The sequence below is a fragment of the Sylvia atricapilla genome, chromosome 8, assembly GCF_009819655.1.
Source record: "Sylvia atricapilla isolate bSylAtr1 chromosome 8, bSylAtr1.pri, whole genome shotgun sequence".
NCBI classification, from domain to species: Eukaryota; Metazoa; Chordata; class Aves; order Passeriformes; family Sylviidae; genus Sylvia; species Sylvia atricapilla.
In genome coordinates this window covers 33,894,039-33,921,762 of record NC_089147.1, presented here as the reverse complement: position 1 = coordinate 33,921,762, position 27,724 = coordinate 33,894,039, and the positions used below count along the sequence as shown (strand labels likewise).

Below are 27,724 nucleotides of genomic sequence, written 5' to 3'. Positions count from 1 at the left end.
AAGAATTATTACTAACTATAATTTGTGCCATGCTGCAGTCAAGCAGAGCTTTCCCCACTCAGCAGGAGCGGGGCCTGCCCTCTCTAGGTTGTGCAAAGACCATCTGCCTGTTGCCTTCCGAGCACAAATACAATCTGTTACTTTATCAAAATAAACAACACATCTCTCTGATCATTTCTAGCCTGCTGCCTGCCTGACTCCTCAGCTATGGGGGAAACAGACTGTTTATTGCACTTTCATTTTGGGCCAGAAGCTGTTATATCTCAAACATTGCAATGAATATTTCATAACTCCAGAACCCAGGGATAGGGCTTCACTCTCGCTCAGGCTAGCAAGTATTCAGGGTCATCCTGGCAGGACAGCAATGCTGAGTACTCCAATAGCTCTATTTTATGTCCGTGTATAATCCAGGGAACTTGATCAAATCAGTGTAAGCATTGCCCTAACATTAGGATAACCAAATACAAAGTTGTTGTGCATCTATACTATGATCGTAGAGAATAGCTGTAACAACTGAGTTCTGCAACTAATTTATATTTTTGTAATGAATGATTTTTCTCATTTTTTAGCCATTTTAAACCCTTCCTCCACCTTTCATATTGCTTATATGCTTGTTATGCCAGTAGATTCAGTACAATGGGTTAAAGAAGTCAGAAAAGCTACATCCTAACTTTCTGGAGAACTCTCTTTTACTAGTACTTTCTTAAATTAGATCACCCCATGTACTTCAGAATTTAAAGACTGTGTGTCAGATTCTGACATGTTGTTCTACGTAGGCTGATTACCTGCAGTCACAGGTTAGCTATAGTGTGTAAGCAAGGGGAAAGGTCTTTCCCTCCCAAACACCAACTAATTTTAAAAGTTAAATATAGCTTATTAGCTTAACATGATGCCTTGGGAAGGCTGACCTGAAACAGAGACTGGGCAGAGCTGGAGAATAAAATAGGTATTATTGAAAGGCCTCCAGGATCCACCTTGGGCAGGACAGGGCCTGGCCAGGGCTACACCCAAGGTGTGACTAAGAATGGTCACAAAATGGATGACTGGTCACAAAGTCATACATTTTTATAAGTTTTGGTCTGTTTGCATATTGGGGTTTAATTGTCCAGTTACAGGTTGTGAGGTCCCATCCTTCTTGTTCCTCCCTTCAGCCCACTGTTGTTTACGCTTTTGGAGAGGTTTCAAGGCAATCCCAGATTGGGCTAAAGCTCAAGGAGTGCCTGTTTTTTTGTTAGAGACAACTGAAAGTTGTCCTTGGTCTTCAGCAGGAAAAGGATTTGTTTTGTCTACCTACTCTGTGAAGAGAGCTCACCAGCACTGAATATGAGGCTCAGAACTGCACCCCTAGGCAGCACAGAATCTGAAAAACATGAAAGCTAAAACTTAAGGCATCAAACAAAATACCAAAGATGTCTTTTCATCCTTTTAAATGAGGTTTTAATCCTTGTTACTTATCCTTAAATACAGCTATGCTGACTGCAGAGATCATGGTCTTAATTATTCCTTAGTCATATAAGTTAAAGTATTAATTAAAAATTTAATCACAATCAACATTACTTTTTTTTTCCTAATGGAAATTTACAAATAAATCTTGTAGAATGAGGGAAAAAAAAAGAATAAGGTAACAAACCCCAGAAAATAACATTGTTTTCAACTGAGGAATACATTGTAGAATCCCTGTCCATAACTCAGAAAGAGTAGCCAGAAAAGGATAGGGAAAATTGTGGGAATTGTGAGTATAGAATGGCTACTCCAAAGAATTAGAACAGGTCAGGACTTCTAGCTAAGGAAATTGAGTAGTGACTTGAGAAAGGACTGATGCTCTTGGCTTGGTGCTCTGTGCCTCACAAGGACTGCAATTTTTACTGCAATTAGCTACTAAAATACCTGTTTCAAATTCTGAGTTTGAGGAAAGCTAGATGGATGAATGATACATCTGTGAGTGGTGCTTTTGGCCACAGATCAATGTGCTAACCAGGCACTGCCAAGCTAAGAGGCAGAAAAACCTCTATCCTGGTGAATTTCTTACAGAAAGCTACTTGCAACAGTGTTTGTACATTTACTATAGCACAGCTTTTTGGTGCAGAAAGTGACACATTCTTTGTCTGGGGACTCCTGATGCCATGATTTGGGTTTGGCATTTGCAGAACAGTGTTTGTCAGAGGAGCAAAGATGTAGCAATGTGTCATTGGGCTGTTTCATCACCAAGTCACTGAACTCCAGATCCCTCCAGATCTGTACTGAATAGATCACACTTCTCACCGTGTTGCAAAGGGATCATAGATCTGATTGATTATTCTTGTGCTAATCAAGATGTCTGCCTCTTTGCTGTTACACCCTCTGGTGTAGTTTGGAGCAATGATACACATTTCCTTTCCCCTCTGGTGACATGGACAAGCGCATTGGCTCCCTGGCTGGGACCATTAAGCTCCAAGTCCTTTTCAGAGCAGCTTCACAGGTAAGGACAGCACAGCACTGCTTGTTTGTCTGCTTTCATAATTCTTCCCGAGTCTGATTAAAAACAAGACAGTTTACCTCATTAGCTATTTTTTTCCTGCTAACTGCAGAGCCCTAAAAGAAAAAAATATCTCAACTGTGTCCTACAAATAAATGAAAATGCTTTGAAACAAGCCAACCTTTGGGTCTCACATTTGAGGCAGGACAGAGCAAGCCTTCAGAACATTTATTTATTGCACAAAGGCAAGATTTCACTACTCTCCCAGGGTAGAGCAATACATATCCAGGAGCCATCCTTGAAGCCTTAAGGAACGATAAAAGCCAGTTTTAAACATATACTCCATTCCAAGTTGGATCATCAAAACATGTTTGTTTTCCTATATAACTTAAAGCATCAATCACTGTTAAACATCCTGATCCTTGAGGGTTTTGCCTCACACACCAAGCTCACTGGTGATTGGGCTCACGCAGAAACACACCGTGGCATACAGGAGAGGGGAGGAGCTGTACCCCTAAGCTGAGGGAAGAGACGGATGGACACCTTCCCCCGTTTCTCTCGGTTTCAAGGAAAGACAACACACAAAGCTGATAATTACAATAATTTTAGAGAGAGTCTGTCTCTCCCCTCTTTGCCCTTGCTCTCTCAGTTCCACAATTAGTGTGTGTTTGTGACTTATGGTTGATTAATTCCTGCTGTAAGAGCAAGCTGCTGTTCATGCCATGGGAGGTTTCAAGGTGTCTTTTCCCCTGCCAATTCCACAGTATGCGGTGCTCGGGCTCCGCAGATGTTGCTGCCTTTCCCTTAACACAGGCACTAGGTAGGACTCTGACCTCTCTCCAGCTGTCTAATTTTTTAGCGATAACAGTCTTTGAAATTCTGTCTTTTTAAATCCGTTGTGGTTTCTCTCCTAAATCCATTGACGTTTCGTACCTGTCCCACAGCTGCCGGGCCTGACTGGCAAACAGCAGATGGCGTGGTTGCCTCAGCATAAGAATCTAAAACCCACCCCTCACAGGGGAAGTGGCTTCACCTGTAAGTGAATTTACGGGCTATGATTTGCATGTGGTGTCATTTACAAAAGACACAAACTATGCGTAGGTAAACAGGCATTTTTATAAAAGGAGAAGGAAGTATGTACATCATAGGGAACAAATGCAGACTGGAATAGGTATCAATGTATGTATTTAATTTGTAAGTTAAAATAGAAACCTCACTAAAACATTGGCACAAAGGAGTAAAGCTTCAACACAAGGCACAGGGAATTCATCAGACTCCTCTTGGAATAGAGTGGGATAACACTTTAAACATGATGTCATGTTTACAATTACAACCACCCTCCAACCACAGATACTTTTCATAACCTCCTGCCTGGCTTTTTAGCCCAGTTTTAGTTTTCCAAAAACCCTTTCCCCAAATAAACTTCCTCCTAAAATCTCACATATTTGTTCCTCTAATGTAGATAATTAATATAAATACCTTACTAAGGTAATGTATTTAAAACAGTAATACACAGCTCTACATAGCAATTTTTGTCACAATATAAACCAGCACCTCTGATAGTATCAGCACTGTCTTCTTTATCTGATAAATGGGTACTTGGTGATTAAACATACAATTCCCATCTTTTACAAGAAGACAGAAATCTTTGAAGATGCTGTATTTAAGCAACACTTTTACAAACACAGCTTTATTTACTGAGGGTTTGAGGGGGTTGTTAAGTGTATCTCTGGTTTCCAGGACCAGGATAGTTTCACTGAAATCACTGGATCAATTAATGGACTCAGGAAATGTGTAACTGAAACTCAGCTTTTGTTCTGACATAAAAATTCCTAAGCTATTTTTCACTCATACAGATGGAAATAATTTACCTGAATCCCTTTCCTTGTACGTGTTGAGTGTTTAGCCCTTTAGTGTCTTTTTAATCTTATATCACACCAAGAAAAGATTTGCTTAAAAACTTAATAGTGGAAAAATATTTATAAAGAAACACCAAATAATTACAATATTTCAATTCTGTTATGATCAGTATAACTCCTTATGGCACAGCTGTCTCTACTTTTGTAAAATATTGCTAGGAATGGTCAACATGGAATTCAGAATTCCCAGGATTAAAAACCAAACAAATCAGCACTATTGTATTAACAAGAAAAAAGTGAAAAACAAAAGCCAAATGCTCATTTTGGCTGAAGAAGCTCCTACTGAGGTTGAAAAGCTTGTGGGAAAGAACAGCCCTTTGTTCTCTTCATTCTAGCAATTATTTAGTGTGGAATTTTGTGGAAGTCCAGAAAATTCCAAGTACCTAAACTATGTCAAAAGGAGTTGAAATAATGTCTTAGAAACAGCACAATGACAGTAGAAATTACTGGTAACACAAAGGTATACACAGCACATACATGAATCAATGCCAAATAACCATAATAAATAATATATTGGATGGTCAATATACAGGCTGAAAAGTTCCATGTGAAAAACGTGTACAAAATGTATTCAGATTTAAACATCTCAATCAGTGTCTGCAAGAGAAACATAGAAGCAATGCCCTGTCAAGGTCTACTTACAATTCATCACTTTACTTCAGCTACAAAAAATACTCTACAACCTATGCCATCAAAGGGGAAAAATCTCTCTTGTAAAATACAAGGAAATATATGTTAAGGACACAGAGTTGCTTCAGAAATCATTCTCCTGCAGGTCATTACTGTTTGTCTGTTGTTGGCTGATGAGCAGATCTTGGACAGAAAGTGTCCCAGTTCCAAGGAATTTGGTGTCCAAGTGACAGAAATAAGAGAAACGGGAGCAGTGCAATGACACAAGCATTCCAGGTGTGGGCAAGGCCATCAGGGACATGTTTCCTCTTGCTCTGAGGACTCTGAATGCCAGGGGGGATCAATGTGACTTTTTGGAGGAGCTAAGCCACCTCCAAGCCGGAGCATGGATAGAGACCACACAGCCAACCGCTGCACCCACTGGTCGTGGAAGCATGGAGAGCCCATGACATCCGCAGGCTGTCCCTGTAAATCAGAAACTCCCTCCCATTGCTGCCCTGCTAAACATCTGCAGCTCATTTTGCATCACTAAAGCCATGACAGTGGTGTGGGGTCAGGCCGTTCCTCCTTGTACCAGGGCAGGGGGCGGAATAATCTCAGCCCTTTTGGGGTGGGGGTGAACACAACAGTGAACGCTCTGCCTCAGTTTGCCCACCTTTAAATGTAATGGTGAGTGAGAACAAGGAATAGCAGAGCCAAGGGAGTGGGAATGGGACAGGTCGTGAACAAACGTTGAGGGAGCAGGCTCGGAGAAGCAGTCTGCTTATGGTGGCCTGCACAGTCTTGCTGCTAAGTGTCTCCCTCTCCTTTTCACTGACATCACCCAGAAAAGGCTGTGGAAGTTAAGGAGCTGATATTCTTCCTTTGAAAGGCTCAAAAAAAGGGTGAAACTGCTCGGTCTGTGGCACTGCTGGTAGGGTGCAACATCAGGGAAAACCAATTTTTGCGGGAGAGCAAAAGGGACGATTTACTGAAGCAACATTTTGAAACATGACTGTGAAAAAACAATGGAATTATCACAAAATGGAATTTCACACTCCCAGCAAACCCCCACCAGAGACAAGAGACTGACAAACGGCATACCATGGAAAGCAGTAGTGTAAGTTGCATTGCACAAGCTCCACAATCAGTCCTTTCATACCTGCCATTAGAGTCTGACTTACTAAACTTTGAAACAGCAGTTCAACAAACTCATGTTTGCAGGAAAAATGAAAGTTTAGCAGATTTCTCTTGGAAAAAAAATCTGCAATATTCTAACTCAGTTTAAAAAAGAATAAACAAAATTATAAGAAAGCTCCAAACTAAACTGCCCTTGCTGCCTTTCAAACAGTAAAAGCTTTACAGTCAACTCTAAATAAATCACAAACATCTGCCAATCTTAATTTGTGTTTTGTCACGGTTTTCTCATCAGACCAAAATGTTTACCAAAGCAGGCCTACAAGGAGAGAGGAAAGATGGGGGGAAGAGTAGATAATAACAGTGAGTGGAAAATGATAAAAACGTGACCAACAGAGATTTTCTGGAAAGGCAGAAAAGAAAGCAGTTATTTTGTCTTGATCTAGAAGATATAGGAACAAAAAGAGGGGAAGGGAAGAAAAAACCCCAAGTGTCAAAGAAGGGGAGACCTTCATCCAGCAAAGCATTTGCACAAAGGCTCAGAGTGAAGCACAGACTAAAGCTAAGCTTGAACCTGAGTGTGCTGCTGGATTCAGAGGAGGGAAAACAGTAGCAACAGACAATAAAACTTGAGCAGGTACCCTCCTAGAACTTGTCATCTTCAAATAAGCGTCTTCCTAACTTTTCAGCTCTTTCTAGCCACGCCTGTGATTTCAGGCCGTAGAACTTTGCCGAAGAGGACACAGCGACTTTTGCCAGACTTTACTGCTTTCAGACAGACCACCTAAGGTGGGAAGAGACCATTTCCAATCGGCTGGTCCTTAACATAGCCCTTTTGATCTTTGTAAATGTAAATGAAGAGTTAGTGGAGGGAGCGTTTTGTCTGGGAGAAGTCACTGGCACCTGGTCCCTAGGTGTGGCCTTTGGGGATAAGTTTATCCCCACTAAAAACGGGTTTGCCGTTAGAGAGCACCTTTTCCCGACTGAACTTGGGGAGAAAAAACACAACAGGAATGTCCTTAGGACATTTTGGGTGAGGAACTTTTACGCACTTATTCAAAAGCCCATTAAAAGTATACCTAAAGAAAACACAAGAAAACAGAATAGAGCAAACAAATTGCCCTTAAAAATCATTAACAAAAAGTAAAAGTAACATTATCAAACTATATATATAAAATGGTTTTCATTAAAAAAGAAGGAAAAATGCACACCTACCGCCTGCAGTTCTGGTCAGGTTCTCCCTCTGCCCACCCCCATCCCCCCCTCCCCCCCCCCCCCAAAAAAAAAAAAATTAAAAAACTTAATCTTTCCACCAGCCTGGTTCCCCAATTGAAATAATTTCTTCTCCCGCTACCCTATTCCTGAACATATCTGTTAGAAACCTTAAGAAAAAAAATCTTCAAGTCTTCAAATGAACCAGAAAGCAGGACTTCCCCCCAGCCTTTGCAAACCTGGACTTATTTTAACAGTAGATTTTCTATGCATTGGAGAGAGGAGATGGGTGTCAGGTACAGGTGTCCTTATCAGAAGATCAGAATGATTCAACCTGTGCTGACAAGGAGTGTTTGAATCTGGGATTGCTCTGGGTTAATAGCATCCCTTTGAGCTTGAAATCAGCATTTTTCCCCAACTGTAATGTGAATTGCTGAGCACTTGGATCTGTCTAATGATTGAGATAATATCACTCATTAGCTCTAATAACAATGCCCTGGCTCACCGAAGTATTTCAATGTGCAAATGGCATGATTTAGGCCGGCGTGAATCACTCCCTAAAAGTAAATATGTGGTTTAGTACTTGGGCAAACGGGATTCCCAATGCACTCAGGGAATTAGAGATGTTTTGTCATGCTCAAAAGATAGGTACTTATTTTAAATTTGGGGATTTTTAAATAAATCGCAAGAGCTGTGGTGGAAAGGCTTGAGCTTACATGTTTACCTTCAGCAGTGGGAGCTGAGTAAAGGATGCCAGGTTTGCATGGCAGCTGGTAGGAAATATCCAGGCTTCACTCTTCTGCCCTTCAGGCAGCTGGGAAATGTCGTTCGAAGCCCTCACCACTTTTCCATATCTTTATTTCCCTTTAGTGAACACACTAAAACATATAACAGTGGAATTGAACCTTTGTGATCCTTCTTTTCCATCTGGATGTACATCTGTGGATATGTTCTCACGTAAGGGCCTTAACGGGCCAGCAGAAAACATTCCTGGAGGGCTCCAGACAAAGTACATCCAGAGGGTGCAGTGGAGACCAAAGCACAAGTACAGGAAGCAAAGGAATTCGTCAGTGAAAACAGACCTTTTCCACATTCCACATCTTCCTCTTCTGACAACATATGTCATGCCTTCAGAATCCAGTATGTTTAAAAAAAACCAAGCATACCAATGTCATTTCCTTATAATTAAATGGGAGAAGAAAGTTTGTGATGAAAAGGTTAAAGATGGAATCATCAATGATACAGGTGGAAGTTTGTCACCTAGTAAGCAAAAAGTGTTATCACAACCTCTCTGAGCAGTACTCTGAACTGAACACGAGGGTTTCTCTGCTTTTTCTAAAGAGAATTGTTCAAGAAGGGTTTCTTTCTTGGATCAAAGGATCCCCTCCCAGAAATACTGTCTATGTCTTGCACTCATTTATGTAGCTGCTGCTGGAAAATGAGCCTAATTCTTCATCTGAAAAGTCTGACCACCATAGTAGAATGAAGTGAAAATGACTAAGAAAAAGAATATAATGGTGCCATTCTCAACCCCTGCCACTGGCCTCTGGGAGAAAACAGAAAGCAAAGTAGAAAGCGCTGGCACGCTGAGCACTCACAGCCCCAGCATCTGGGCACACATTTCTGGTGCACTGCTGAGGAACTCTTCCCAAGCTCCAGGGAGGGAACTTGCAAAACATCTCCAGCAAATCTTCAGGAAGGTCTTCTCCTTTCACTCCACTGCCATTTCTCAAGTTTCTCCTCAGACTCACTTTCTGGCTATCAGCCAAGGAGTTTGACCCTTGAAGTGGCAGACAAAAGGTTTCACGTGTAAACAGGCGGAATTGACAGGAATCCACAGCAACAGCAGCCTGGTTACAGGTTTTAGTAGGGACAGAGCCTGAAACTAAATTGCCAGAATTGGGGTGGTACAAACCCAGCCGGCGTGCTTGGGTTTCTTTTGACATGCAAGGAGCTTAAGTTTGGGAAGAGCAGCAGGTCAGTGTGGTATCACTGATTTGAGCCCTCTTGTCTACCCCCAGCAGCTGATGAGATTGTATCAGTATTGGGGCTGTAGAACAGCAATCGAAAATTATTATCTGGTACTTCAGTTAAAAACCCAGGCTATAATCTGCCACAGCCACAGAGAACATCTGTCACTTTTCCAACCTTTAAATTGGTGGGTACCCTACACATTTTCCCAGTAGTAGGTAAGTCTTTGCTGACCGAAGTAAAGTACTTTCAAGAGTTCTAGCAATTCCACTTCAAGGTCCTTTACACCTCAGGCAAGAGCTTTCTCACAAAATATAGCAGTTGAAAAACAGCCCAAGAAATAAAACAGGTACAGCACCACCTCAAGAGTCCTTAACCTTTCAGGAGCTGTGTCAGGACAAGGTAACAGGTATGCATTCACTTTGCTCTTGCATCAGATTAAAACAACCAACAACAATCCCACACAGTGCAATCACAAAAACCAACTACACAAAAGCCATGCTACATAGATCAAAGGTTACAGGAAGGATTGGCAGGTTCTCATAGGGATCTCTATGTTTTTAAGGATTAAGATTACTCATGATTTTTAGAAGGGACTGAAGCATTCAGACATCCTACCTTGCGGCTGAATGCTTCAAGATCAGAGCAGGAATTCACTGCTGCTACTACAACCTTCCAAACCCAACGCAGGAGGAGTGCATCTGGCTGGATCTTTAGTAACTGTTTTAACAGGTGTGCAGTTAAAACACAATTGGAACATTAGCTGTTCCAATTAGCTCGGCTTCACAGCTGCAAAGCCTTTTAACAGGGAGCTGGGGTTTATATTAACGACATCTATTACTGAGAGAACCAGTGAGAATCTCTCAGTGCTCTGTGGTTAATTTTCCTTCTGTGCTATTTCAGCTCCAGTACACCAAACATCTCATGGTAACATCGTGCGTGGAAATGTTTCATCCCAAGGACAATGTTGGCATGAGAACAAATGGTTGTAAGTACTAGGAATTAGTTTAGGTTGAAAGTTGCAAGGAGTTTCCTAACTGTGAGAGTACTGGAGTCAGAACAGCCTGCAGGGTGGGGAGGGAAAGGACACAGGACAGTGGAAACCTCACTGGTTTTTAGATGAAATTCAATAAATTTCTTAGAGGGCGAGGTGACGGATGGATTGCAGCAGTCAGAGGCTGTGCTGGGTTCCTTGAACAGTCACCAACAGGCCTTTCCCTGTGTACAAAGGAACTACATCCCTTACTCTATCACTTCTTTATGATGGTGCTATAAGGCTGCATGAAATCCTCTGGAAAAATAATTGATTCACAGATTGTAAACAGATCAATAGTTGAGTATAGGGAGGATCATGGTGGTGACCCCTTCCACTGGCCCAGCTGTAGCCAGGAGGAGCCGAATTCCTGTTGCAGTGGCAGCATCATGCAAAGAGCAGGACTTCAGTGAATCAGTCTCACTAATAAACACCACTCATGTTCCTCCTTTGGGATCATTAAATACTGGTAGCTTCCCCCTGAGACTTCTGCACTGCCCACTGCCTTTGCCTCCTATGTGAAGGGTCAAGGCAAGTGGACGTGTTTTAGGGAGTAGATTTAGGCTTCCACTTTTCCCATCATTTTCTAAGGAAAGCACACTGTTATGTTCACTTTAGCCTGGTAGTGTTTTCCTCTCTGAGTAGTTTAGACTTGAGACATCAACAAAGGTAGGTCAGGAAAAATAATTAAGATGTTCATATGCAAATGATAATTACACACTGCAAATTGGTATGCGACCTTTGTTAAACATTTTAAAAAGTCATGTGGATTGATTTCACAGACACATTCATTAGGATATCAAGGCATGCTGTGTTATGCTTAATTTTAAATAAGGCTTTAATTCAGCTGCTTGAAGGCCTACAATTTAGAAAGGGATCAGAATTTCTTGCCAACCAGGGCTTGTTTTCATGAGGGTTATTCCTGCTTATGGGAGGATAATTATACATCATGGTGTCTCTACATTCTCAGTGCACAAGGACTACTATGAGGTTTTTCAGGAACACTTTAATTCATCACAACAGAAGTGTTAATATTTCACTTTAATACAAAATACATAATATTTTGAAATATTCTTGAATGAAAAATGAAAACGACCTTTAAATCTATACAGGGCAGTTCCTCTGGGCACTTTTAATGCAATAATTTATTAAGTTCCTATATTTATCATGTGTACACAAATACCATGTAAATATTACAGCTGTACTCCATGACAAAACAAGCGTAATGCAACTTAGAATCATACAGAGAACTGACAAATGGGGAAAAGGGGAGATTTAGTATTTTCTGTACAAAAAAAGCCACTTTTTAATAATTTGTAAAAATGCATAACTTTTAGCATTTCAGAGAACACTGTATAAAAATAAATATTCTATTTACAGTAACACACACAGGTCAGTCCAGGGTTAGAATCATCACTGCAAAAGAAACATAAATAAGTGTTAGTGACAGCTCACAGGGGAAAGCCCATGCCATGGGGGGAAGGATGCTGTTAGGGAAGCTGGCTCTGGGTTCTCCAGGAGGAAAAGCAATGGTGATGGATCTCAGTAGGGACCTTTTCCACCTTTCCAGGTGGCAAAGTGAGGGCAGGAGATTCATCCCATGCTGACTCTGCCTCTACCCTCTTCCTCCCACTGTGGCTTGAGCACTTGGCTTTAACACCACAGCAGGCACTGAAGGTGGGCCAGTTCCTGGGGAGTGCAGGGGCTGCCTGAGGGAATCCAGGTGGAAATCTCTCCTTGTGCAAGGATTAGAATGCTTTGGGGCCAGGCAGCTCAAAGGCCATAGATACAGTTTTCTCCTTTGTAGCCCATAGAGCTAAAATGTGATATACAAACAAGGAGTTTTGGTTGCCACTTTCTGGGATACAGTCCTGGAAATCCCATCCATGCATCCACACCACTTCTGCCCTCAGCCAGATTCATGGAAAAACATCAGCAAGAGCTGTGGCACTGCCGACTCAGCACAGCAACATTTCCAAGATTACTTTACCTTATTCCAGCAGCCTTGAACTGGAAGGCCATCTTCCCCCTGTGAAAAAGACGGATAAAATAGCAGTTTAGGACACAGAAAGTAGTACAGAGATGGAGAAAGGAAGGCGTGGGTTTACTGTTACTGCAACAAACAGTTTGAACCAGGGCTGGAGGAATAGTCTGAGAGATATTCCTCACCCTTGGGATGACCGAGACTTCCGGCTGGCAGAACCAGTGCAGCCTGAAGCAGGGGCTGGGGTGAAGAGGGGAGATGCCTGCAGGCTGTGTAAGGGGCTGATGTACTGGAGAACCACTTTCCCGTAAGAAAGGAGTCTATCCAGGATTCCTCGAAGGAAGAAGGAACACAGGAGGTCCAACTCAGCCAGATAAACACTGCCACGGGCTGGCAGTGGAAGGTGAGAGGTGACTGCTCTGTGTCCTCAGGCTTGGCTCTCGCACACTGGCCTTAAAAGCCAATCCAGAGTCAGCACTAACCTCAGACCGTGAGGAGGGTCTGGAAAACATCTCCATTTCCTTTCTGCCCTGTCTGTTAAAAGGTTTGCTTTGTCATGTGAGACACTATCCAGTTATCCTCTCTTGCCTCTGGGAGATGCTGCTCCAGGGAAATTAGGAAGACAAGCAGCTGAGCAGCCCCTCTGCTGCTTCAGGATGTCTCAGCTGACTCCCTGAAAAGGGACTTTGACGTTATTGAAGCCAGTGGGATTTCTGTGAAAAGCCCCTGGCACTTCTGCAACCGGAATATCTTGGGCTCCAAGGCTGGGAAATGCTTTTGTAAATGACTGCCATTCATTTCAACCTTGTACAGCCCTCTTTGATGGGCTAGATATGACACCAGTGCTAAGGTGCCCTGGAGCAGCAGATAAAGTCAGGTGTAAGGAAATACAGCTCTGACACAAGAAGTCAAATTCTTGTGCTGTGTATTCATGGCAGATTCATGGTCTAGCACTGTTCCCCAGGAAACCACAAAAAATACAATCAGAAAAGCAAAGGCACAGCAATATATTGAGAAATAACTATTTACTGGAAGATGCACTTCCAGGGGGCTGATGAACTGAACTTTGCCATGATGTTATAACAACATTGGTTTTCAAATGCATTTTTTGGACTTCAGTCTCCTTGTGCTGTTTCCTCCCCTTCCCGCAAGTACATGGAAATACGGAATTACAAATTATTTACTGATTAAATTGTAGTATTCCCATTGGTACACTGGTGGTGATACAACTGACTGGCATAGTGCATGGCAGGAGGAGATGGGAAGTTAGGTGTATGGAGAAATGGGAGGCCAGGGAGTCACAGCGTAGGGATCAAAGGAAGACCAGGGTCACAAGGAAGTGTTTATTGTGGGCAAATGTGCTGAGAACGGAAACATGACATGCTTATTAGTGCCAAGGATCTCCTTCCACATATCTCAGATGTGCAAAGAATTAGTTCACAGCCTCCATAAGGTACTCACATGGATGTGTCAGCTGGATGCTAAGCTTTTAACCTAGTTGGATCAAAAAACATGCTTATTCATGTTCCCAAGCTAGCTTGCATGCCAGAACACCATGTATAAAAAAATAACAATCCATATTTCATCAGATTTTCTGGCAAGTTTCCCCTAATGAAAATAGGTTTGAAAAGAAGTGAGTTCTAATATGGCCATGTGGGGTGAATTCTCACAGGGAGCAGTGACAAAACCAGAAACGTCATCTGCCAGGGCAGTGGTGGAACCCTTGCACCTGTGAAATTAGGTGCCTTACTCAGCCAGACATTACTCCATAGAAACCTGGCTATGATAACTAAGAGACAAAACATGTCTCTGTGGTCTTCCTCCTTTGTGCACTGTTCTGGGTTTCACCTGTGGGACTGGAAGAAATTTCTACTACTCAGAATTTACAGAGCAGCAACTGAAACTTTACCAGAAATCACTACCCCAAAGAGACAATGGCAGCAGCCGAGGAAGAAAAATTATGTTAGCTTTTCACAAAGCTCAAATAACAAAAACTTTTAATGGCAAGTTCATGGCTGCCTTTTTTTTTTTTTTTTTTTTTTTTTTTTTTTTTTTTTCCCCTCCCTCAAGAAACTAGGAAAACCTTTCAAACTAAATGGGGCTTTTTGCTTTGGGATGCATTTTCCCAGCTAATTGAACCAACAATATCCCATCCCTTGTAGATGGCATCAAACATCCTTAAGTGAGTGTAAAGCTTGGAAGGACCATCCTAAAGCAAACCTTGTCATGCCAAACAGGGCTGGATGGGCAGGGGAGTACAAGTTTATTTTTATTAAGGATGCTAAGACTGTCCCAGGGAGCAAAAATGTCACCTGAATGCTGCATCTCCAGGAAAATCAGAGAAAATTAATAAATTGGTGGCCTTCCCTGGGACACTAAGAAATCAGCTGGGGTTAAGTGTTTCTGAATACTTTTCTGGGGAGAGTAATAAATAGGAATTATTCAGCAGGGAGGTTAAGTGTTACCCATTAATATGTTTCACATGGGCTTACTAATGGGATAACTATTATTTTCAGTCATCTTCATGTATGGGGTGACTGAGGTCATGTGAAACCATGTCAGGCTGTGCTCAACACACACAAGCACTTAGAAAATAGAGTTAATGAAGGACACAAGCACTGCAGCTCCTTGTGAGGAAGCCAAGCCAGTGCAGAGCTGGGTCTGCATACGCTAGTTTACTGGAAATTGTCATAGTGAAGGCAAAGGAAGAAGTGAAGCAATTGTAAATAAAACCACATTCCAACTCTACTTTTTCTCATGCCACAAAGTACTACTGGCAGCAGCTGGGAATCAGAATGAAGGGAAGGGCCTGGGTCTGACAGCAGCAATGAGAGGAAGGGAGTATGGAGACAGGTAAGGAAGGAACTGACAGGTGTTTCTAGGGCATGCAGCTATTTGGGGGCATCAGAAAATAGCACCAGGAGCCAAAAAGCAAACAAGCATGCAGGAAAGGGAAGGTACACCATACCAATGGGCATGGGGCATCCAGGCCGTCCAGCCCAGGTAACCCCGGCTCACCCTTCTCGCCTTTAAAACCTCGGAGACCCTGTTTATGAAATCAACCACTATCGTTATTTCAGTCAGTGCCAGCCAGCTCCATTACCCAGGAGGAGAGGCCGAGTCCCTGCTGGGACTGGCACAGGGCACTCAGCTGCACTCCCAGCACAGAACCCTGTCTGCACAGGGAGCTGTGTCCGCAGCAGGAGCAGTTTCCTTTCTGGTTTTCTGTCATCTGCGAGCCAGGAGGTGCTTCTCTGTGTTAAAGCTGAGAGGATGGGAATGGTGTTTCCTCCATTCCACAATCATCCATTCCTTCAATCCTCACTAAGAAACCCAGCAGCTGGATTTCTAAAAGCACGATCCCCAAGTACTCTTGGAATTTGTGGCACTGCTAGCAGATTTTTGGCAGCATATGAATTTAGTTTAAAATGTACACATATTTATGTATTTATTCATTTGCCTAGACTTATAGCAAATCTGTTTTGACAGAAACACCTCTCATTTAGGATAACTGAGACTTGTTCTCCCTCTGGGTAGTGCAGCTCAAGTGCCCTGTGTGTTCTCAGGCCATCACATCAGCTGGCTGTTATTCCAAGGCAAGGAAACCAGCATTCCAGTTTTGCTGTCACATAGATTTGATCCTATTGAGCATCTCCAGAGAAGAAGCATAACCAGCAGCAAAGGAGACAGGGCTCTATCCACAGTGGAGAAAGCCCTGAGCTCCCAGCACATGGGACACCCCATGTACCCAAGCTTTGTGAGGTCTGGAAGAGGAAGGAACATAACCATGGTCACTCAGCAGCCTGATCTCTCAGAGGATCAAGCTGGTTCCACAGCTTTGGCACAGGCTGTGGTGGGAACCCAGCCGGGCCTTCTCCAAATGTTGTACTTTTGCGAGACCATTATTTATGTTATAATTTCCTTCTGTCTTCCCCATCAATACATCTTAAAACAATACATTTGATGAAACAGGACATACCAACGGACAGGGTGCATCTAATCCAGGTGCTCCTTGGTCTCCCTTATCCCCTTTAGACCCTCTAGAGCCTTTCTTGCCCCTCTCCCCCTGTAAATAATAGTTTAGTCCAAGAAAAAAAGAATACACAAAAGCTTTAGGATCATCCATTTCAAACAAATGTCAGCGATAGTTTAAAAAAGGATAAACATTTAGGAAACATTTAAAAATAAATTTCCCTCTGAGATGTTAAGAGAAGATCAACATATGGAGCTGCTGAGCTGTAACTGAGCTGCGTAAACACTGTGGCTGCAGTCCCACACTGACAGACTGAGAGGGCTTGGCATCAAAGGGATCATCACACCACTTCTCAGGGCTTCCCATCCATCAGAGAGGGGCACCTTGGAGAACTGGCTGACTCTAGACACACAGGATGGGAAGCCACTCCTCTGGCCAGCAGTGTGTCACCTTATCTCAATCTCCAGCTGGCTGAAAAGGTCCCTCTGCCACCAGAGCTCTGGGATAGCACCAAGATGCATTTTTTACCCCTCGGAATTCCCATTCTTAAAGAAAGTCTCACTCAGGGAACTGTCAGCCAGGGAATGAAGGAAGCACTCAGCTCTGAGTCTGCACAGTCTGGCTGTCCTTTGGGATGCTCTGAGTAGTGCTCTCCCAAAAAACCTGTTAGGTCAGAGAGTCGTCCTAGGAAGCACAGCCACAGGGCAGCAACTGGTCCCTGATCCTTAACTGGCAGCACAAGGCAGGGCATAGCGTGGTATTTGCCAGTTATATCCACACCAAATCCTTCTGTATAACAGGAAATTCTCAAAGCTGCTGAGCATGAAACGGGGAAGGGGCTTGCGCACAAGGAACTGAACTTAGGGTCCTCGTGGGGAATGTTAAAGGAATTAAGGGATAAAATCAGACAGCACAGGCTGCTGCTTCTTCTTTTTTAAAAAAAAGTGTTAAACCCAAAGCTGGCAAGAGAAATGGATGGGAAAGGAGAGGCAATGAGGAAAAGTCACCCAGAACCAAGCATTGGAATGGAGAGGATAACCCAGGAAAAATGCAGCATGGATTGCTCTGCAGGAAGGAACCAGGAAGAAAGGTGGAAGAGGAGGAAGGGATAAAGGGGACAAAGGTGGACCTGTAGGAGCGAGGAAGATGCACAAACACACACAAGCCCACCCCCCAGACCCTCCCGCATTAAAATAACAGCAGGACAAGTTCAGGGTTCACACTTTTTCAGCTGGGTTACACAAAATGCTGCCTGTTCCCACTGCCATTAGTGCCACAACCTCAGGCACAGCTATGCTGATCTCCTGCTCCAAGCAGAGAGCAGCTGAGCATTTCTGGGATTTAAAAATCATAGATGAAAAGAGAGGATTTTGGCAAACTGAGACTTCACAGTAAGGGGAAATTCCTGTACAAAGACTCAGTGGCAAAAGGGGTATTTTCTAGGGTCCCCTAAGATACTGCACTTGCCGATTTATACTCCTGAGTTTCTCACTTTTCATTGCAAACCATGGCTGCAGTGAGGCATGCACACTTCCAAGGGGCCAGCAAAACTCCCCACTCATGCTTTCCAGCTCATCCTCTACACGGAGCTGCAATTTCTCCCAGTTTTCACTTGCTTTTTTGCCAGAGCTCAGAGAAATCCCATTTAAAGCTAATGAATGATCCTTCTTTTAACTAAGACAGTTCAAAAACCAACTGAAAAAGTGTAGGAATTAAAAATGACATTTTTTTAGAAGCCACACAAGCAAAACAAAAGTGAAGAGAACGTTAAGAAGCAAAGCCAGAAGTGCAATGATTAAAAAAGGGGAGAACTTTGATGCTTCCATGAAATTTGAACCTTTCTCCCCTAGTTTAAGATGCCAATTGGCTAGTGCTGTCCAAAACTGCCCCTTCTGTGCAGAGTTAAGTTCAGAAATCCATTACAGATAGAAGACAGAGAACACTCACTATACAACAAAAGCAAATCCATATAATGAAATCATCACATGGGCACATGCACTATAAAAATTACACCTCCAGATAAATTTAGATGATGCCAGTGTCTTATGAATAAAAGGTGGGACTACATACACTTGTACTGTATTGAACTGCTTGACAATTACACAATTGTAAAATTACAGACTCGAATCCAAAAGTAATTTATATTTCTAAATATAAATTATATCCAATCATAGCTCCTAAATGGTTTTATCAAAAAGATTCAGATCCAAAGCCTTAACAGGCAAGAAAACCCAATGAAAAAACAGGAGTTTCTCAACATGCACTTCTTAGCAATGTTTATCTTTCGATAACACAGGTGGTACGATGGGAAAGCTGCCATTCCTGTTACTGAGTTGGACCCAGCTCTTCACCATCACATCCATTCAGGACAATGCCTGAGGAGACTTCAGGCCAGATTCTTCAAGACAGGCAAATTTAATTTATCTTTTCAAAATTTCCATCTTTCAAATTCTCTGCAGGATTGTTTGCTAGAAGACAACATTATTTTCATGCTTCAGGGACAATTTAGAAGTACTGAAATAAGATTTGCTGGCTGCACCTCAGCCAATCCTCCCATGATTCCCTACACACATCAGTAACTAGATAAGCAGGATTTCCAACGTGTTGGCCTAACTCGAGTCCTGTGCTTCAGTTAGAACAGAGGTGTGACCACAATGAACACATCAGAAAATCCCTCCAACAGCCTTCAGAGAGTTGCAGCCCAATGTTCCACGTGATGGAATGAGCTACAGGTATCACCTTCTAAAACACATGTGTATAAAGTTACTTGGATGAAGGTCTGGCACACAAACACATGCTGGCTGCAACGGGTGCTCAGGAGTTTTCTGGGCTGTCACTGTACAGATGATAGCAATTAAACACAAGGAGTTTTTCTGGTAACTTACCCGGACTCCTTTGTCACCAGGTAGACCTTGTAAACCCTGAAATGCATAAACACAGAAGAAATATTTGAAAACAAGCAGATGTCACTATATTCCCACTAAAGAGAAGAATGTGTGCTCAGGATTTGGTTTTGGGTTGTTTTTTTTTCCTCTATTTGTACCAATGGCTATGTCAAAAATAAACAAAACTTTTCCAGCAGGCAACCTCCTCTTCACCTCCATCAGACCATGCAGGCTAGTAGTAGTAACACCAGTAGTAGCATAGGGAATAGCAGTATATATAGGGTATAGTATATATAAAATATAATTATATATATAAATATATAATATATATAGGGTATAGTATAGTAGTAGTAACACCACTACTACCTACCCTATAGTCTCTTCAGATAAGAAATAAATTAGTTATGACAATGCAAACTTTCTTTTTTGTATTAAACAACACAGCTGCTCCATGACTGTGTTAGACCACAGCACCAACACTGGCCCCATTTTGCAAAAAGCAATCCCAGACAGTGGAATTAACCTCACTGAAGGCAGCTTTTGTCCCTGCTATGAAAAGACAGGGCTCTCTCAGACAGGCATGAGGCAAGCACCCAGGCTGAGAAAGGTAAAGAGAAGCTCAAAAGCTGCGATTTGGACTAAGAAACACACCCTGGGAGTCCCACACAGCTTCCTTGGGTATTGTCAAGGAATAGGTGGACCTATTCAAGGACCAAGGTGAATTAACAGTTGCCTTTCAGCCTTGTCCACATCACTCAGGCTGCTCTGAAGCTACTCAGCTTTTTCTGTCACTCCCGTAGTGAACAAAATCTTGTAACTTGAGTTATGCCTAGCCCAGCTGTGACTGTGAACACTGTATTACAGCAGAATCTTCAGCTGTCAGCCACAGCGAGGAAAAAGGCTCTGGAGATAAATCCCTAGGATTCTCGTACTTACAGGAAGCCCTGCTGGCCCCATTGGTCCTGCAACTCCAGGATCTCCTTTACTGCCCTGAAATGGACACAAAAGAGTAGAAACTGTTCACATTCCTAGTCAGTACATACAGGCAGCAGAGCACCATAGAAGAAAAGCAAAGAATGCATTTCAAAGCACCTGAAAACCTTCAAGGATGAGATACTCAAGCACCAAAGAGGCCCAGCTGAGGGTCTTGTATGCACAAGGAGAGGGCAATTCCAGCTCTGGAAAAGCCTAGAGCTCCTCTACCCCTCAGAGCTGTTGTACCTTCAGAGAAGTTAAGCATCCATCAGTTCTGAGGCAAACTCACCCTTTCTCCTTTTGGTCCTGCTGGTCCCGAAACCCCAATTGGTCCTGGAATACCCTGCAGTTGTAGGAAGGAAAACATACCAGGATGCTTTTATTCCAGAGCCTCATTAAAGCCACACTGCTGCTCCCTTAGGAAAAGCTCAGTTTGGAAGGACAGGCTGGTGGTAGAAGGCACCTAGCACCACTGCAGCTTTCAGTGTTGGTGGAGATTGATTTGAAGTAGTTGGTAAGGCAATTTGAAGAACATGGAAACTGCTGTGTTAGATCACAGCAGCCCACTGTACAGAGCCTCATTTTTTAATTCTGAAGCTCTCTCTTGACAATTATTTCAGCAGGCATTTCTACCAGCTCCACAAACAGGAATTCCTTCTTGCTAGTTTATACCAGACAAGGCTGAAAGCTGTAGCAGAATAAAAGCCATTTACACATATGATAAGCAATTCACTTTTCTTTTTTGCTTATTTCCTTATTTTCTTTACCCCCTCCCAGGGTCAGCATAGTTGAGCGAGATGGGAAGCAGTGGGTCAGTGGTTCATGCAAGCTGACAGACCCCAAGCTGCAGCACTGCATGGTAGGTGTGCGCAGGCACAGATGTGAGCTAGGAGGAGTATCCTCCAGTTCTCTGCTCCCTCTTTGTTGTTTCTGTCCCTCCACCAGGCTCCCAGTCACGCTGACAGGAAAACCCAGTGCTTTTCTCTCACCAGCACACCAAACTTCCTTGATGGTTCTGAGACTCACCTGGCCTCTGGGAAATTAATCAAAGTGATCTTTAATGTTGGTAACACGGTGGTTCAGTAATAGTCCCTCTAAGAACAGGATTCCAGCACCTCCAACTCAGACTCTGCACCACAAAGGTATGAGTCGACAATTCTCTCATGGAGCCTCAATAAAAGGACACTTTTGAGGCACATTACCAGACTCCTAGGAAGAACCCAGGAGTAAGCTTCCCAAATGGAGGAGTCTTTTTCTAAGAGCCTTAAAGCAGAGTCTTGCACTTTTTAATGTCAGTCTGCAATCCTTAGTCACTAAAGTAACCCCCCCTGATGCAAGCAGGACAGCTCATGCAGATCAGGAGAGCTTTTCAGAGAAGTCAAGATCTGCAGAATACAAGTGGAGGAGTAGCTCATGCAGTACACAACTCGAGCATGGCAAAGGAAGAGAGAAAAATCAGGCTCTCCTTAAGATTTGTGCAATTGTGGAAATCTTAATTGCCTTCACTTTTGCATCATTTAATGCCATGGAATATGTTGAAATCTTCTATAAAATTGCATCTACAGTTTCCCCAAGCAAGTGACTGTATAAGCTGCCACACAGATTCTCTTCAGAAGTCAGAGCAGCTGAAATTATTCTCAGCTACACTGAGAAGGAGAAATTGCTTTTGTTTTTAAATAGCCAAATGGATTGTATATGGGTGATCTGTGATTTCCCAAGAGGTATTAAAAATATTTGGCTGTTATTTAACAGCTGTGCTCCAAGAATAGCAGATTGGTTTGCAGAACCAGGTTGGTATTACTTGGAACCATAGAATGGTTTGGGGTCAGCAGGGCCCTTAAAGATCACCTCCTTCCAATCCCCTGCAATGGGCAGAGACACCTTCCATTATCCCAGGTTGCTCCAAGCCTCATCCAGCCTGGCCTTGAACACTGCCACACTGTGAGGGGCAGCCAACAGCTTCTCTGGGCAACCTGTGCCAGTGTCTCATAGTAAATCACTTTTTCCTAATGTCAAATCTAAAACACTCAATCTTTCACTTTGAAGCCATTCCTCCTTGTCCTGTGACTACTGTTCCTGATGATGAGTCTCCCATTTCATGGAGAACAACAGGTTGGAGACCCATCAGGGTAAAGAGGAGAGGAGAACAGAGCATCATGGAACCATGCAGAGGTTTCATTCTTCTTGTTACTGAGACAGAGTGGAACAAGGAGGCTGTGATCCCAGGATCCAGATTTGTAGCACCAAAGAAGACAAGTGTGTGACATCACTCCTCGCTATAAGTTTAACCCCCTCCCAAGCCTACTTTGGCAAAAATAAGATTATTCCTGGTGTAAACAAGACTCATGTTGAAGACACAAAATGAGTCACGATACTGGGGAGGACGAACATGGGGTAACAGAGAAATAGAACTCACCGGTGGTCCAGGCCTGCCGTCTAAACCTGAAGCACCCTGAACAGGCAGGGAGGGTTCACAAAAACAAGGCAGAGGGGAGGAGGGTGAGGGGAAAGGAGGGGAGAGGTGAGTAAAGCAATGACTTGACACAAACATATGCTTGCAATTAACAAAAATTAAGATCTCGAGGACAGGTGATGGCACTTACAAGCAAAACAACAAAAAAATAGAAACATTGAATACATATAATGTTGACCTGCAACTTTCAGACCCTCTTAAGAGTGTGAATTTCCCTCTCTCAATGCCTCCAGGGAAACTCCTGAGGAAGCAGCTGTTCTGTGACAGGTGGCGAAAAGGACAATGTGATAGTGGAGCTGGAATCTGCACTGCCTTTGTGGCAGGCTGGGCAACACAGGTGAGACACAAGGCTCAGGTCACCAAGGCATTTATAGGCAGTGCAGAACCATCAGCTGTTCAAGTTGCTATCAAGAAACCCAGGGCTTGTGGTACCCACTAGGTCAGCTGCAAGCTTGCTCCACTCTACATGCAGTTGTTGGGGGGCTTATGAAACAGGTGGATCATCTCCCTGTGTCACCAGTGCAGATTTACACCAGACTGAGATCGAGTGGCGCTTTGCTGTCTGCTCAGCTCTTGCCCTGAATTTCCTCATCCATAAGACCTAACAGTGGTTCTGCACAAGGCCCATCAAGCCCAGTGGCTTGCCTAAGAGACAGTGGTTGGAAAGGAAAGCTGTGGTAGGATGTAAGTACCAAATACTGAGCTTTCCTCCCTTGGGCATTACTAACTCCTCACCCTGTCATGAAGAAGCCCAAGGCTACTGCAGACAATCAGGACTGGAATTCCAGCATGATGTCAAGCCCCAAGCCAGAGTAAAAGGCAGCAGATCCAGCTGCAGGATTTTACAGTCTGAAGTATTTCAGAACCTGCTTGGCACTGCATTTAGTTTGACAGGCTGAAGATACACAGGATCAGTCATGGAAAAGCTTATGAAGAGAGTTCAGTGGCTCTGAAGAAGGAGATGAGTTCCACAGTATCTGATCTTACGAGCTGTGCTTCCTGGTTGGCGAGCTGATATTGCTGACCCAAACAACATTCCTAAAAGGACATTTCTGGGCCAGACTTCCAACCTCCACAGCTCAGGAAGAGTGATGGGACCTTTGAACCCATGGGGCTCACTGCTGTAGGAGAAGCAGCTGGCACATTCCCTGCCACAAAGTTGAGTTTTTGGGATTATTGCTAAGGCATCTTCTGCTTGGACTGTCACAAGGACCTCCTTCCCTTATCCAGATATCCCACAGGCTTGAGGGAATAACCATTTATACAGAAAACTTCCATTTGCATTTCTCAGGGGACTGAGTTCTGACTTCTCGCTGCTTCGCTGAGGCACAATCCTTGCCTTTGAGCCTTTCAAAAGCACTCCTTTCTCCGCACTGGCTCTGCCCAGAGCCCCAGGGAATGCACTCATGCTGGGCTCATTTGAGAGCCTGAAGTTAGAGGGGATTCATTCAAGCTCTAGAAAGGAACTACTGTTAAGCACAACTAAAGGAAGAAAACACTTTACAAACAAAGACACGCACATTTCAGCCAAAGTCAGGGGCAAGGGATCTGGGTGGTTGAACACAGGACAACAAAGACACACAGTACATGAGATGCACTCTGCAGTGTTCATTCCAGGCAGAACGTTTGGGAAAGGGGGAAGGTCTACTGTGCCACCAGTGCCTTTTATGATGAGAGAACTTGGGGGCTGGTGGAACAACTGGGTGGGACTAAGTTACCACCAACTAATTATCTAAGAGACAGTGGTTGGAAAGGAAAGCTGTGGTAGGATGCAAGTACCAAATACTGAGCTTTCCTCCCTTGGGCATTACAAACTTTGTGTCTAAAGCTTCTACAGCTCCTCTATAAGACATTGTGCCCCAATTCCTCTTGCTCAGCCAAGCAGTGCTCTAACACCAGGCTAATGGGACCGAGTTCACACACAGCAGGGACATGCTGGGTCAGGGCACTGATGCCATGGCAGAAAGGACAGGAATGTTTCAGCTATCAAAGAAGCTGATTGCATTAAGAACCACCACGCTTTGTACAAAGCTTAGCCCAGGAGACAAATGGCTGGGGAGGGCGTTTCCCTTTCCTCATCTCTGACTTATGTTTCTGGTCTTGCCCTGAAGTGCAGACGACCCCCAGGAAAGCTACTGCTTGTTTTTCCCAGACCTGCCAGAAGCAGGAGGAAATAAAGTGATCGCTGATCTATTCAACAGATCTAGAAATTGAAGGCTCAGTACAGAAACTGAGGCTTTAGGTTTAAAAAGCAAAGGCCCCGTTATTTATAGACCATCTCTTTCTGACTTTACATACCAAATCCCCACGTGCGTCTCCTATTGAGGGATCTTTTTACAGCTGATATTAAGTTTGGCTCACAAAGAGCTGCTTACTTCCTGGATACTTACGGGTAATCCCAGTGGCCCTCTGTCTCCTTTTTCACCCTGGGCACCCTTCTCTCCTTTCACTCCATCAATCCCTGCTTCCCCCTAAAGGAAGGATGGAGCAGAAAATAAACCCACCATAACAGCACTTTTATAACAAACATTCCTCCCTTCAGAAAGCGCCAGACAGCAGGGAGAATACAAGAGGCAGCAGAGTAATGCTTTAGCCCAATTCTCAGCCTAATTTGAAGAAAACCACTGTCATTCAAATTACCTCTGTATGAGCACCTGTTTTAACTCAGTGGCAATAAGAGGAGACTCAGGCCCTGTGGGTAAAAGTGTTCAGAGAACTGAGCTCATTCTGGTGCTGCTCTCCCTGCTGTTGTTGCTGTATGTATATTTATACATAAATATAAATAACCAGAAGTTATCTGATACGGTGGGTTTACATTTTAAGATGTGGATCCACTGGAAGTGAATGACGAGTGTCTACAAGCCTTGAAGAAAAATCATACAGAAATAATGTTTAGAAAGACTTTTGTAAATGCTAAGGCACCAGTTTCAACATTTCAGGAAAAAAACCCCAAATCAGTATTCTTTGCCCAGCTGTATTTTTAAAATTCTGTATTATAAACTATAAAGCAATATTAAAATACTCCTTTTTCTTAAATTCAAAATGTAACCCAAAACTTTTTTGCTCCTCATTCATGTTCATAAAGCTTTTTAAAACACAGCCATCCTTTTAGCGCCTAAACAATGCTGGTGGCCAAATACTAGGGATAATCAGAAGAATTAAGACACTTTGCACATTTTCCAATCTTTGCCCAGAACATCACCAGAAAGATACAGCTCTCCTTGAACATTTCCACTCCACTATTTTTTGTGTAGGAGCTGTTTTACAGCAGGCAAGCTAATGGTGCAGGCTGAGCATTTAGATGGAGATTAGAAAGATTCTCACCACTAAGGACACTGAGGTTCTTGGGTGCTTTACAGCAGACTGTACAGGGTAATTTTAAGATTAATTTTTAGCTAGACTTCAGTTCCTTAGCACTGTGTGGCAGACTATTCATCCCACTGTACAGATGTCCACCTTCCAGACAAACACTTCAGCTGTGTTCTCATGGGCAGAATTCCATGGACCAGTGAATTCCCACTTCTCTGGGTGAAAACTGGAGAGAATTACCATTTTTCTGGGTCCTAAAATGAGAGCTGATAATCCATTTCCTTCAAGAAAATATCCAGAAGGATTTATTCTCTTACCAAGATGGAAGAAAAGTGCCACCTGAACACCAGGAAGTTGTTACTAAAAGGAATTCTAGCACTTGGGACAACTTTTGTTACATCTGAGCATGAAATATTTTGTACTCTTACCTTAGGTCCAGGAACCCCCTGAAGACCCTGTATTTGGGATGAGAGACAAGATATAAGTAATGTTTCAGGATGAGCTTTAAACTTCAAGTATCCCAGTTACATGCAGAGTACAAAGGTTTCTCTTTCTGAGGCATGAACCCTCTTTATTTGTGTAATGGGTACTTCATGTACTGTTCTCCTCTCTAACCAGGAGCCTCTTGCCAAGAACACCCTGGCAGGGGGCCAGGTGTGCTATTAAGACAATTTCTGCAGTTGATCCCTTTAATTCTATCCATCCCATCTCACTACTGTCTTCCCTTTCATCTCAGACTAACATAACCTTCTTCCTTTGCCCTCCCAGCCCATGGTATCTCTGATCTACCCTGGGCGTGGGTTTGGAAGTGATACTAAACATGTTCACATTTCAACACTGCAGTGGTTCTGGCTGGTCTTCTCCACAGAGAATCCTCCCCAGCCACTGCCTACTCTAATCCCATTCCCGATGCCTTGCTCCTCAGGTGAATCACTCAAACTTACTGGAGGTCCTGGAGGGCCTTGGGGTCCAGGGGGCCCAGATATCTGGAAAGCAATGCAAGAGAATTCACCATCAATGTGCTGCCCTCAGGGGTAAAGTGGGGCTGCCCAGAGGGGAGACACGACACAGGGTGCAGCAGAGCTCCTCTACCAGACTGGGAAACCCAGACTCCCCCTAAGGACTGCGTTAGGAAGCAGCAGCAGGACTCAAGGGAGGGTTATGCAAAAGTTGCCAATATTTAAGATGAGGGAAAGCAGGGAGGATTTTTTCAAAAAAAGATCCACTTCCACTACTCTACCACCATTCCTACAAGGAGGCATAGGGTCAAAGAGTAAAAGACAGGAAAGGTGGTGTCTGGCTCCACACATGTCACTAGCCTGTGGGACTCTTCGCTGCACAGCACTCCAAAGCTAGGAGTGAGCTTTAAGGGGAGAATGGGCAAATTCAAGAACACCAAAATCTTTTGAGGGAAAAAAAAAATTACCTGTGTATATATACACACACAAATAATGGCCAGGAAATCCAGTTACTGCAAATGCTGAGGAAAGTATTTCTCATGCTTTCCAAGATCTGTTCTTCCCTAGGCACTCCTTATTGATTGGTGGTTGTGAGATAGATTGTTCTTGTGTCAGGGAAAGGAGGGCCTCAGGAGCCAGAGGTGGCTGCCGATCCAGCCCCACAGCATGAGGCTTGCTGTCCTCAGCCAAGGGGTGTCACCAGAGGGGCCCGTGCCAGTTTCCAGCAGCCGAGATCACGAGGGAACGCGGGAACAGTAACCTACCGATTCTCCTGGATTTCCTTTGTCTCCACGCTCCCCAGGCTCACCCTTCTCTCCCTGCACACAACA

General features: G+C 43.5%; 1 protein-coding gene across 2 annotated transcripts in view; it reads right to left on the bottom strand.

Annotated features, from left to right (window-relative positions):
• Positions 1 to 8,604: 8,604 nt before the first annotated feature.
• COL13A1 (collagen type XIII alpha 1 chain) overlaps positions 8,605 to 27,724 on the bottom strand; it is a 56,155-nt gene continuing 37,035 nt past the window's right edge. The window contains exons 28-38 of one of the 2 annotated variants that reach the window (XM_066324354.1): positions 27,659 to 27,712; positions 26,880 to 26,921; positions 26,364 to 26,390; positions 25,017 to 25,097; positions 22,570 to 22,605; positions 20,443 to 20,496; positions 20,115 to 20,168; positions 19,179 to 19,214; positions 16,300 to 16,386; positions 12,327 to 12,365; positions 8,605 to 9,112 (exon numbers count right to left, since the gene is read on the bottom strand). In XM_066324354.1, the coding sequence (XP_066180451.1) occupies positions 9,080 to 9,112; positions 12,327 to 12,365; positions 16,300 to 16,386; positions 19,179 to 19,214; positions 20,115 to 20,168; positions 20,443 to 20,496; positions 22,570 to 22,605; positions 25,017 to 25,097; positions 26,364 to 26,390; positions 26,880 to 26,921; positions 27,659 to 27,712 (543 nt within the window). In that variant the 3' untranslated portion in view covers positions 8,605 to 9,079. Of the gene's footprint in view, positions 9,113 to 11,303; positions 11,753 to 12,326; positions 12,366 to 16,299; positions 16,387 to 19,178; positions 19,215 to 20,114; positions 20,169 to 20,442; positions 20,497 to 22,569; positions 22,606 to 25,016; positions 25,098 to 26,363; positions 26,391 to 26,879; positions 26,922 to 27,658; positions 27,713 to 27,724 lie in introns of those variants that run through there. The other variant, XM_066324353.1, reaches the window with a different exon arrangement.